The following is a 13625-nucleotide window of genomic DNA, read 5'->3' as shown; positions in this document are numbered from 1 at the left end:
CTATGTATACCAGGCTGGCCTCAAACTCAGAGATCCGCCTGCCTCTGCCTCCCAAGTTCTGGGGTTAAAGGTGTGTGCCACCACTGCCCACCCAACTGAAATTTAAAAAATTTTTAAAGCTGTAAGTTATATCTTTTGTTTTGTAATGCAAAAGGTTGAATTAGGGCCTCAAGTATGCCAGGTGTGTGTACTCACACTGAGCCCCATATGCCTCAGCTCTTTATTCTGGCCCCTTTAACTTCCATCCCTTATTACTGTATTTCTCTGTTGTTTCCCCCATGGCTTCAAGATTTTAGCCATTTGCCTTTTATTTAATGATAAGTCTCTGCATTTCTGTGTACATTTTCAGTTACATGTGAACATGCCATAACAAGTCAAATTGAATGACCTCTCTAAGTTGTGTGCTCAACTTTTTGTTTTATTTTTATGTAGGCGGACATTTTTCTCCTGCCCCCTAGTTCCCAAATAATAAACACAGAGGCTTAATATTATTTATAAATGCTCAGCTGATAGTTCAGACTTGTAGCTCATGCATTTGAATTAACTCATATTTTTATTTATTAGCATGGCACATTCATTTCCTGCTCCCTCTGCATCTCACTCACAACTCCTGACTCCACCTTCTTCTTCCCATCATCCTTAGTTTGGTTTCCCTGCCTTAACATAGTAAGATTATATATAAAAATACAGTTATTAAGAATTACAGTTATAATATCTAATCTATTTATATTTGGCAAAATTAGAGATAATACTCTGTTATCTATCTTACCTTTGTGAGTCCAAAGTTTTGTACCTAATTTATCTTTTATCCTAACTAAAGAAAACTATAGCTAGCTAATCCTCAACTCCACCAAAAACCCCAGAAGGGTGAAATGTTACCCAATGATAGGGATCTCAAGCTTACTGGACAGTCACCCAAAGTTTCTCTGTAATGTTGGGGCATCCAACTCTGGCTTACAGGCCTTGCATATCTGACAGACTTTCCTGTGAAGCAGGGAATTTTGAAGGACTGTCCTACCTTGTCTTAGCAACATTTGGCAGATGCCTTTCTTGCATCCTGCTGGTCCAGTTTGACAGTAACTGTCAGCATTTAAACCAAGGGCAGTTTCTTCACCCAGATGGCTAGCTTTAGCCATGAAGAAAACAAACTCGCTGGGCGGTGGTAGTGCACGCCTTTAATCCCAGCACTTGGGAGGCAGAGGCAGGCGGATCTCTGGGAGTTCAAGGCTAGCCTGGTCTACAAGAGCTAGTTCCAGGACAGGCACCAAAGCTACAGAGAAACCCTGTCTCAAAAAACCAAAAAAAAAAAAAAAAAAAAAAAGAATAAAAAGAAAAGAAAACAAACTCCAATGGCATTTCTTCAATGCCCATCATCCTCTTTGAAACAATTGGTGCTGCCAGGAATAGACAAGTCTCACTGTTAAGAAAAATCTAAGTTCTTAAACCATTTCAAATGCCATATTCTGCAGGTATTTAAAGTGTTTGAAGATTGCCCAAATGTATCTCTGTATGACCTTGAAAACCTAACATGACTATAAGTTTGCTATTATAGATGACTGTTAATCTGTATTTCTTAATTATATATTACATTTCTTAAAATACTTTGCCTTTTTAAAGATTTATTTATTTATTATGTATACAGTGTTCTGTCTGTGTGTGTTCTGCAGGCCAGAAGAGGGCGCCAGAAATCATTACTGGTGGTTTTTGAGCCACCATGTGGTTGCTGAGAATTGAACTCATGACCTCTGGAAGAGCAGCCAGTGCTCTTAACCTCTGAGCCATCTCTTCAGCTCTATTTTTAAATGAGCTTCATAAACATAATACCCTAAACTAGAGTAGAAATATATATACAGTATAACAAAATTGTCTTTAAATTTGTATCAGTAAACCAAAATCTATACTAATATAAAATATGTAAGATTAATAGTTGTTTTTGGATAATGTAGATTCAGTAATCTACCCTTTATCCTATCATTTCTATATCACATCTTCCTTTCTGTTTTTAGAAAGAGATCTCTGGATTTAACTATTTTGTTTAGCCTTATTTTGACTATGACCAATAACAATTTGTAAACAACCCCACCTCTTAAATAATAATAAATATCCATAACCCATCTTGTGAAAATGTGGACGTAGTTCTTTAAACTACTTCCTGTTGATTGTGGATGCTGGTAATCCTTGGACCCTAAGAAAATTTAGGATAATTATTAATTCTTGGCTGTGGAATTATGTGAGGCTGGATCATCTCAGTTAGCAGCCTGGAAGCTGTCTGGATGTTGGATCACCTGGGCCATAGTTTTCATTGGTGTCTGTTCCCCTTGGTCTAAAAATATATAATTTTTTTAAAGGTACCATACATACCTGTCTTAATACAAGTATAGATTGTGGGCCGGGTGGTGGTGGCGTACACCCTTAATCCCAGCACTTGGGAGGCAGAGGCAGGCGGATCTCTGTGAGTTTGAGACCAGCCTGGTCTACAAGAGCTAGTTCCAGGACAGGCTCAAACCACAGAGAAACCCTGTCTCAAAACACCAAAAAAAAAAAAAAAGGTATAGATTGTGCATTGGGTACAAGTCAGCCAAAGGTGATTTTTGTTTTATGTTTGAACAGGTAAAATATACACCATATGTCATGTAGTTCTTTTAGGTTCATTTCTTTGTATTTGTAGCCAGATTTTTCAGGGGATCTTCCTCTATCAGACCTGATTTTTCTTAACCCAGAATAATCAGAGCCTCTCATTTCCTGTGGAAACAAAAGCATAACCTCTCCCCAAAGTAATATATCTTTTGACTTTTTGTTTGTTTGTTTGTCTGTTTTTGTTTTTGTTTTTTCAAGACAAGGTCTCTCTGTAGCTTTGGAGCCTGTCCTGGAACAAGCTCTTGTAGACCAGGTTGGCCTCGAACTCACAGAGATCTGCCTGCCTCTGCCTCCTGAGTGCTGGGATTAAAGATGTGCACCACCACTGCCCGGCTATATCTTTTGACTTAAATTTTGAGGTCAAGATAATTTTAAAATATGTAGTTTGGTTTAATATGGCAGTTTTCATAATCCAAATTGTCTTAGCAGTCAAAAAATTTAAAGACAACACAGTAATATAATCTACACTTTCTGTGTATTTTCCATCTTTATATGACTATTTTGTTGTTTTTTCTTTTCTTTCCCAAGACTACATATATTTTTAAACACACTGTAATTCATTTAGAGGTTTTTATTATTGTTTGTCTGAATTTGTCCTTACTGAGCATCTATAACCTTTTCTGTCTGCATATGCAAAAAAACAAAAACAGCTGCTCTGTAACTTAGATCATGAGGTCTGGCTCCTCCCTGTTGGTTCCCCGAGAGTGTAGTCTCAAGGCGGAGGCACATTTACCACCAGCTCTGAAAGCCATGTTTACTACCCCAACTTTGGGAAGTTTCTAGATCCTTGCTGCCACCAAGTAGCATCCTGCCGGCTGCTCATAAACACTGTATAAATGTTTGGTAGTAGGACCTCTAAAAAGAGCCACCTGTTTTGCTGCTGGCACTGAGCCAGAAAGTTATCTCTTAAAAGAGACATGCCTCTGCCCAATGCCAGCAAACAGCCCATTAGAGAAAAAACAGCTACCAATAAGCCATGCTTGACTCTGTTCTTGTGTGTCTAGAATCCTTCCTTAAGCCTTGACAGGTTTTATGTGAAAATTTTGGCCATACCTGGGAACACTGTATATAAATGGAAATTTCTTGACCTGACCCCCTGTTCCTAAATAACCACTCTGAGGCTTATATTAATTGTAAACGCTCAGCCAATTGCTCAGGCTTATTACTAACTAGCGCATACCTTTTTAAGTTAACCCATATTCCTTGTTTACACTCTCCCATGTGGTAGTACCTTTATTAGCATGGTATGTTATCTCCTGGTGCCTCTATACCTGTTGGCTACTCTTGACTCCACCCTTCCAATCATCCTTAGTTTGTTACCCTGCCAAATATTCCTGCCTGGCTACTGATCAATCAACATTTTATTAAACCAATTTGAGTGAAAAATCTTTATAGTGTACAAGAGGATTATTCTACAACATTCTTATTTTTTATTACTAGTTTTATTTAATGTGGACAGGTGTTTTGCCTGTGTGTATGTCTGTGTAATATATGAATGATGAATACCTGCAGTGGCCAGAAGGGGCATCTGATCTCCTTGGAACTGGAATTATAAACAATTGTAAGATGCCTTATGGGTCCTGGGAATCAAATCCAGGTCTTCAAGAGCAGCCAGTGTTCTTAACCTCTGAGCTATCTCTCCAGACCCTGGTTTGGCTTGATTTGGTTTTGAGACAGTCTCACTATGTAGCTCTTAGGCTGTCCTAGAACTTGATGTGTGGATCAGGCTGGCCTTGAACTCACAGAGATCCACTTGCTTCTGCCTCCTGAGTGCTAGTATTAAAGGCATGAACCACTACACCCGACCAATCTTTTTTTCTCAAAACTTGCTATGTAGCCACAGGTAGCCCTGAACTCATGTTTCTCCTCCCTCTATGTCCCAAACAGGTATATATCACCACTCCAGGCATGCCAGTCTTAGTAGGAAACAAACAGTTTCATTACTGAGAGAGTTTGTGTATGCAAATCCATACTCAGAATTGGAAGTAATTTCTATAAGAGGGTACAGGATTCCTCGGAACTGGAACTAAGGTGGATGTGAGGATCAGGATTAGAGTGTCTGGAAGATCAGCACCTTCTCAGCTGCTAACATCTTCCTAGCCTGGGGTAATACTCTAACCTATTGGTCTTGAGGGCTTTCATTCATTTTTGCAAATGAATTTACTTTTGTTCTTTTGAGACAGGATATCATGTAACCTAGACTAGCCTCAAACTTGCAATGTGGCCCAGGTATGCCTGGAACTTACCATTCTCCTACCTCTACCTCCCAAGTGCTGGGATTACAGGGATACACCATCAGGCCCAGTATAAATGGATTATTTTTTTAAGTTTTTTGGGACTGGAGAGATGGCTCAGCAGTTAGGACACTTGCTACTCTTAGAGAACACCCAAGTTCAGGTCCCAGAATTCACATTTGGTAGCTCATGAGCACCTATAACTCCAGCTTCAGGGGATTCAATGGCCTTGCTGGCCTCAGAGGGCACTGCATGCACATGGTGCATATACATATATGTAGGTACCCGTGTATACGCATAAATAAAAATAAATATTTTAAAAAAAGTTTGGGGGCTGGAGAGATGGCTCAGAGGTCAAGAAAACTGGCTACTCTTCTAGAGGTCTTGAGTTCAATTTCCAGCAACCACATGGTGGCTCAGACCATCTAGAGTGGGATCTAATGCCCTCTTCTGGCATAAAGTTGATAGAGCACTCATATACATTAAATAAATAAATAAATCTCTATAAAAAAAAGAAGTCTGTTATCACACTGCACATCATAAAAATGTATAAATGTTATATGTCAATTAAATAGAAAAAGTCCTGGAACCTATTTCACTTAGTTTATTTTCTCTGTACTTAATTTTTATGGTTTTTTTCTAAACTACTTGACCGTTTCAAGCTTTAGTTAATTATTTTGAAAGAAAAGTAAAGTTAATGAAAAAAGTTTTTTTTTTCCTTTTCCTAGTCTGTGGTCAGCTGTTAGATGAGGCACAAGTGACTTTGTCCTTCCAAGACTGGCTGGCCAGTGTCACAGAGCGTATCCATCAAACCATGCACTATCAGTTTGATGGTAAGTATGCTGGAAGGAGGAAGCATCAAAGGAATACGCAATAGCTCTGCTCTGATTTGTGCGAAAACACAGATCCACAAGAAAGTAAAAGTCAGGCTGGGTGTGGCAGTGCTGAGGCTGGGGGATTGCCCTGAGTTACAGAGTGAGACCTGCTTTGATGTTTTAAAGAGAGTGAAATAGAGGTATAGCTTAATGTTAGAGCATGTGTTGTGCATACACAAGTCTCTGGGTTCAGTCCCCTGTACTAAGAAAAGAAAGTAAGCTACCCAGCTGGCTCGGCAGTAAAGGCACTTGCTGCCAAGCCTGACAACCTGAGTTTGATCCCCAGAACCCATGAGGTAGAAGGAGAGAACCAACTCCCACAAGTCGTCCTCTGACCTCTATGTGGCAACACATCCTTCCCTCCCCCATAAATAAATAAATATAAAAACAACAAACAAGCAAAAGAAGAAAAAGAAGACATCAAGGTAGGTAGAAAGAACTAAATTAAATAATTATCATTACTAGAGTACAGTACCTGCAAAGTGACTTTGGAGATAGAAGAAAAAGAACAGCAGATAAAAACTGCTGCCAGCCTAGGTCTTTGTCTTTGCATTTGTGTCAGTCTTATACTAACAGCCGTGACTGTGCAGAGCTGAGGAAGGGTGGGGCACACAGGGTGGACCAGAGCAGAGGTGAATATCAGTGCGTGCCCACTGCTGAGCACATCTAGGTGATGGGATGGCAGTTCTTCTTTGTCTACTTGACTAGATGTGGGTTCATCCAGAAGCACACCACTGAGTGTGATGAGGAAGATGACAGATTTTTGACTGAGTGGGTAACACAGTCCCATGAGTTGGGATGAAAACAAGAAGTGCAGCAACCAACACATCTCTCAGCTTTCTTTTTCCGTTGTTTTTTAATTTTTTTTTGTTTTTTTGAGACAAGGTTTCTCTGTGTAGCCCTGGCTATCCTGAAACTCACCTGTAGACCAGGCTGACCTTGAACTCACAGATCTGCCTGCCTCTGCTGCCAGTGCTGGGATTAAAGGTGTGTACAACTTGGCCCAGCTCATCTCTCTGCTTTCTGACTTTGGTTGTGATGGGACCAGCTACCTCACACTCCTGCTGTCCATAGCTAGAATCTCTCTTGTCACCCTGACTTCCCCACCATGATGAACCTGTTAGCCCAAACAAGCCCTTTCTTCCTAAACTGCTTTTGTTGGCAGTTGTTCCAGCAGAGTTCCAATACAGGTTTCCTAGATTGGTCAGGTGATGAAGAGCTCCATTCTTTTTGAGGAGTTTGAACTAATTGACCCTCAGAATCCACCTAAAAACTGAGTTAGATGTTGTGAACTTTTAATCCCAATGCTAAGAGGGTGGCCAGACACTTGAGCCTAATTGACAAGCCTCAGGTCTCAATGAGAGACCCTGTCTCAAAAATCCAGTTATGGAGGAGGAGACAGGAACCCTGGACTCATCCGTGGTAGACAGGGAGAACTGACTGCTGCAGATTACCTTCTGACACACGCGCACCTACACGTGTGTGCCATAGCCTGCATGTACTCTCTCTCCTCTCTATCTCTTTCTCTCCTAAAACAAATCAGGACTAGAGTGATGGCTTAGCAGTTAAGAGCACTTATTGATCTTACAGTGGATATGAATTCAGTTCCCAGCACCCACGTGTTGGCTCCAGGTCCCCAATTCCAGGGGAGCTGACATCTCCTACTTTCCTCAGGTACATACATAGTACATACACAAACATGCAAACAAAACACTTATATACATAAAATAAATCCTTAAAATTTTTTTTAAATAAATAGATGAATTTTAAAAAAATGTGTTAATAAGCAAAATCACACAGACAACAAAGACAGGAACATAGTCCTAAAAAGACTTGAAAGTCACCTCTGACTTCCACACACCTGTAGACAAGTATACATGCACCTGCCCACATAAATGCACACATACATCTTTACACACCAAGTACTAAGTTTTGACACTGGCATTCTACAGTCAGTACAAGTAGGCAAGCCAGGAGGTGGTAGTGCATCCCTTTAATCCCAGCACTTGGAGGAGGAGGCAGGTGTAGCTCTGGGAGTTCCAGAACAGCCAGGGAGGGGGCTGGAGAGATGGCTCAGTGGTTTAGAGCACCATCTGCTCTTCCAGAGGTCCTGAGTTCAATTCCCAGCAACCACATGGTGGCTTACAACATTTGTAATGAGATCTGGCGCCCTCCTCTGTCGTGTGGGCATACATGGAGGCAGAATGTTGTATACATAATAAATAAATAAATAAATCTTTAAAAAAAAAAAGCAGCCAGGGAAACCCTGCTTGAAAAAACAAAACAAAAAAGACAAAATTGAGTACAGAGTAAAAGTATTTCTATTCTAACTCACCTTTCACTTTTATTTGCTTGTTTGAAGTTTCTGTGTTTTGATCTTTTATGTGTGTGACTGTGTGTGTGCCCCACATTAGAGCAGTTGCCACAGAGGCCAGAAGACAGTGTCGGGCTCCCCAGATGGGGAGCTGTGGATGGCTGTGAGCCACCTGACATTGGTGCTGGGTACCAATGCTCCTGTCCTCCGGAGGAGCAGCAAGTGTTGAGCCCTTTCTCCAATCCCCTAATTTACGCTTTCGTTTTTTGTGTTTGAGAGCTATGTAGCCCAGAGTGGCCACAAACTCACAGTCCTGCCTCAGCCTCAGAAATGCTGGGATTATAGAGTGTCCCACCTTGCCTAATTCATTTTAATGTATTCATTAACATTAGAAAAGTGTTTAGATTCATTTGACTGGGTAATTTGCCCACATGTGTATATGTGTACCATATGCATGCCTGGTATCTGTGAAGGTGAGAAGAGGTAATCCTCCTGAAACTGGAGTTATAGTTGGTTGTGAGCCACCATGTGGGTTCTAGGAACCAAACTTGGGTCTTCTGGAAGAGCAACAAGTGCTCTTAACTGTTGAACTAACTTTTCAAGTCAACTAGAGTATTTTTCTCAGAGCCATGTGTGGTGGCACACTCTGTAATTCTAGCACTCATGGGACAGAGGAAGGAGGATCACGACAGGTTTGAGGTCAGCCTGATCTACATAGTGAGTTAGATTCAAACCAGCCTGTGCTATAGAAAAAGACCATATCTAAAAAAAATATCTTTCTTTTTTTACTTTTTTTAAGATTTATTTATTATGTATACAGTCTTCTGGTGCCAGCAGAACAGAAGAGGGCACCAGACCTCATTACAGATGGTTGGGAGCCACCATGTGGTTGCTGGGAATTGAACTTAGGACCTCTGGAAGAGCAGACAGCGTTCTTAACCACTGAGCCATCTCTCCAGCCCCAAAAATGTCTTTCTTAGGCAGGTGTGGTGGCACATTCTTTTAATCCCAGCACTGGGGAGGCAGAGGCAGGTGGATCTCTGTGAGTTTGTGGCCAGCCTGTTCCAGGATAGCCAGGGCTACAAAGAGAAATACTGTTTCAAACAAACCAAACAGTCTTTCTCTCAGGTGAGCCACAGCTCTGTGCTTATCAATGGAACTCTAGATGTTTCCTTCTGCTAGAATTAAGAAAAACTCTGAGCTCATGCACCCCTCTGCAGTCAACTCTGTTGACTTTTTCTTCATCCAAATTAAGAGATTAGGATGTTTTCCCACATTTAATGTGCCGGGGAGTCACAGATGATACTGACTGTACCTGCCACACTCACACCCCGTAATCTTTAGCAGTCATGGTTCTGACCATGCAAGTGAGAGCATCCTCCTGCTTTGCTTAGACATGAATGCAGCTGGCGAGTGTCTGGGCTTGGAAGGCAGGAGTCAATCAAATGGACAAGCCCATCAGAGGCTCCTCAGCTCTACTTCAGTGTTCTCAGTTCCTATGCCTTTCAGTGGGAGAAGTCTCCTCTGGTGGTGGTTACCCACCTAGCAATCTGCAGTCATTCTTGGTGGAGGATAGGTGTGTTATGAGCAAGGGATGAGGGGCAAGACTGATGCCGTCCTTGGCTCATGAAATCCCATTAGCCTTTTTGTCTTTGAATAAAGAAACCTCGGGTATTATTATTATTGTTATTATCATTATTGCATCTTATTTTGTTGGTAGAAGGGCACATTCATGCCATGGCCAATGTATGTCAGAAGACAGCTTGCAGGAGTTGGTTCTCCCTTTCCACCATGTGGGTTTCATGAACTGAACTCAGGTTATCAGGCTTAGCGGCAAATACCTTACACATTGAACTGTCTCCCCAGCCCACAGCAGGTACTTTTGATTACAGCCCCATTCATTCCTTTCCTTTTCCCTCTCCTTGCACAGTAAGAAAACAACCAAGTTTCCTTTAATAACATCCTTCCTTTTTCTGCAGGTAAACCAGAACCTCTGGTGTTCCACATTCCTCAGTCCTTTTTTGATGCCTTGCAACAGAGAATATCCGTAGGAAGTGCAAAAAAGCGGCTCCCCAACTCCACCACAGGTGCGGAGTCTCCCTAGGAAGAGCAGTAATAATTGTGTGGAAATCTACAAGGGACTTTCAGGGTTAGCATGTCTGGGTGTCGCTGGAGCGTGAAACCTGCAGTAATTAGCTCTTAGAACAGTTCCCCAGTAAGTGTGAATGGAAACATTCAGGAAATGTAAACCTCATAAATGACCAGCAAGGACTGTTTGATACTTCTAGGTGTGTTACAGTTTCCACAAAAACATTGAAGGCCCAGTGGCCAAAAACCTAAAGGAGCATTAATAAATATGTCATCAGTATGCAAATGGAACTGAGGTTCCACTCTCCCAAACATGATTGCTTACCATCTTTGAGAGCATTTGTGTCAAACTGACAGAAGTCCAGAGGGGAGCTCTCCAAAACCTGGTCTGGAGGAAACATTTCCAGTAGAACATTACGAATATAATTCTGCCAGGTGGTGGTGGTGCACACCTTTAATCCCAGCACTCAGGAGACAGAGGCAGGTGGATCTCTGTGAGTTTGAGGTCAGCCTGGTCTATAAAGTAAGTTGCAGAACAGCCTGGGCTAGTACACAGAGAAACTCTGTCTTGAAAAAAAAATTATGGAATAAAATAAATAATAATTAATATAGTCCCAACCTGGGACCTTTCATCACAACACTCAGGAGGCAGAGGCAGGCCGATCTCTTGAGTTCGAGGCCAGCCTGCTGTGCAAAGCAAGTTTCAGGACAGCCGGGGCTACTGGAAACTCTGTCTCAAAAAACAAAAAAATAAATAAAAATAGAATATAATTCCTTAGCAAATACTGTTAGAATGAGCCTCCACCAGTAAGATTAGAACTTCAGAAAGTTTCTGTAGGAAAACAACAGCAACTAAAAACCCAAAAACCTTGTGTTAGTTACTGTTCTAGTTGCTGTGTCAAAATATCCCAAGAATGCAGCTTAGTAGAGAAAGGTTTATTTTGGCTCATGATGAGGAATTGATGGCAGCTGGCCACGTGGCATCCACAGGAAGCAGGGAGAAATGGACGCTGATGCTCAGCTTGCTCTCTCCTTCTTCCTCTGTCTAGGACCCTAACCCACAGAATGGTACCATCCATATTTAGATGCGATCTTCCCACCTCAGTTAATCTACAGCTCCCTGAAAAACACTTAGAGGTTGTTTCCATATTGACTTTAAATCCCATCAAGTTGACAGTATTAACAATCATAAGACCACGTGTTGGTAATTTGACACCAAAGCACATCACTCTAAACCTTGACATTCACCTCTGGTTTCCATAGGTACATCCTTCTTATACAGAATACATCCATTTCAAAGTCCTAACTTCACATAGGCGCTAACATTTCCAGTAGGTCTCATCTAAGAAATCTTCAGGCTTGTGACCAGCTATTAATGGAAACCAAGTTAGATCTATTACGTAGTAGCAAAGAATCCCTGTGGGATGGGGCATATCCATTTGAGGAACACTTCAAAATGGGAAAATTGGGGTACAGCAAGGAATAAATGGATAAAAGCAGGACCAAACCCCATCAGGGCAACACCAAATCCTATACTTTCATGTTGGGTATCTGGAGTTCCAAAGGGCCTGGGGAGCCCCACCCCCACCAGCCCTATTGCCTCCCTCTTGAGACAGTTCCATTCCATGTCTTTGCACCAGAAATGTTTCATGGTCCTGCTCTCATCAACATCCTGGGCTCTCCATTGCAGCTTGGGCTATACCTTCACACCTGTACCCAGTAGCCTCTCAGGAACACCACACCTGCCAACTTTGCCTTCGGTGGCTCTCTGGAACCAGGGCTCAAGACTCCATGGCTCCTCCTGTCTTTCATTTTTAATGCCTGCAAAGCCAATACCTTGTGGACAGTGCTGCCAACTCAGTTGCAGTGGCCATTGCGTGCCGACTCTGGGGAGCACTTCCTAGGCAGTCGTTTTGAGAGGGAACCCTTCCTATGGCATCCTCAGTCTAGACTATTTCTAGTGAGTCTGCACTTTCGCGAGGTGGAGACTTTGTCATTTATGGTCTTGCCCTTAAGACCCCTCTCCTGTTGTCCCAGAGCAGAGTGCCATGTTTGTTTTTAATGACTCCAGCCCAAGTTATACAGCTGCTTTCAATCCTGCATTATTTCTATTGTTAAACTTGCTCATTCTTTTTCCTTGAGAAATTGCACATTTTTCATATGTTTTCTGCTCCTTTTTTGTAGTTTCTCCCCAGGGACCTGAATAAGCAGTAAGCGGAAGCCATGATATGTGGTCTGAACACTGTCCTGTCTTGAGATAACTAGTAGTCCATTCCTTTTGAATCCAGCCTCACTCAAGCTCACGGGACACAGACAGAATGTAGCCAGTTTCTTTGCTTGATATAGAACATGAATGCCTAACTGGCCCAGTTCCTAAAAGTGTCTTCTCTCCTCCCTGAAAGCACCCGATGCAGGCCTCTTGGCACTCGGGACTCTCACAGTCCCCAGCAGAATGGCCCATCAAGCCCTGCTTACAGCACTCTAGGGCTTCTCTAGCCCACAGAGTCAAACTCTTCCACTTTCCTCCAATAAACCAATCCAGAGGCCCATGGACCACATAGGTTTATCAAATCAACAGCCTTGACTCTTAATATTTCTGTATTAGTTACTTGTTGCTGTGATTATACTCTGACAGGAAGTAATTTTATAAAGGAAGGTTTGGGGCCAGAAAGGTGGCTCAGTGGTTTTGGGAGCACTGGCTGCTTTCCAGAGGTCCTGAGTTCAATTCCTAGCAACTACATGGTCGCTCACAACCATCTGTAATGAGATCTGGACCCCTCTTCTGGCCTGCAGGCATGCATGCAGACAGGATAGAACACCATATACATAATAAATTTAAAAAATTTTTTTAGCTGGGCGGTGGTGGCGCACGCCTTTAATCCAGCACTAGGGAGGCTGAGGCAGGCGGATCTTTGAGTTCAAGGCCAGCCTAAGCTAGTTCCAGGACAGGAACCAAAAAAGCTACCCTGTCTCGAAAATCAAAAAAAAAAAAATTAAAAACAAAGGTTTTAGGCAAGGTTTTATGCCTGGTCTACAGAGCAGATTCCAGGACAGCCGGTGACACTCAGAGAAACTCTACCTTGAAAAACAACAACAAAAAAAAAAAAAGGAAAGGGGTTTATTTTTGCTTTTGCTTCCCATTTTGAGGGGTTGCAGTCAGTATGGTAGAGAAGGCAAGGCATCAGGAAAATGAGGCAGCGGGTCACACTGGCTGAAGCTAGGAAGCAGAGGTTAATCCTGGTGCTTAGCTTGCATCCTCCTTTCTATTCAGTTTGGGACCCTGTCTTAGTTAGGGTTTGTGTGGCTGTGAAGAGACACCATGACCACTGCAGCTCTTATAAGGAAAAACTTAATTGGGTAGCTTACAATTTTAGAGGTACATCATTATCAGCATGGTGGGACATGGTAATGTGCAGGCAGACATGGTGCTGGAGAAGGACTTGAGAGTTCTACATCTTGAATCACAGGCAGCAAAAG

At 42.2% G+C, this 13625-nt stretch overlaps 1 protein-coding gene across 7 annotated transcripts in view; it reads left to right on the top strand.

The window, feature by feature from the left end:
* Positions 1-13625, top strand: part of C8H2orf42 (chromosome 8 C2orf42 homolog) — a 44038-nt gene that overhangs the window by 18355 nt on the left and 12058 nt on the right. For 4 of the 7 annotated variants that reach the window (XM_075983597.1, XM_075983598.1, XM_075983599.1 and 1 more), the window contains 2 exons: positions 5600-5704; positions 10040-10147. In XM_075983597.1, the coding sequence (XP_075839712.1) occupies positions 5600-5704; positions 10040-10147 (213 nt within the window). The remainder of the gene's footprint in view (positions 1-5599; positions 5705-10039; positions 10148-13625) is intronic. The other 3 variants (XM_075983602.1, XM_075983601.1, XM_075983603.1) reach the window with 1 other exon arrangement.

This window comes from Microtus pennsylvanicus, chromosome 8, assembly GCF_037038515.1.
Source record: "Microtus pennsylvanicus isolate mMicPen1 chromosome 8, mMicPen1.hap1, whole genome shotgun sequence".
NCBI classification, from domain to species: Eukaryota; Metazoa; Chordata; class Mammalia; order Rodentia; family Cricetidae; genus Microtus; species Microtus pennsylvanicus.
This window is presented reverse-complemented; position numbering and strand designations above follow the sequence as displayed.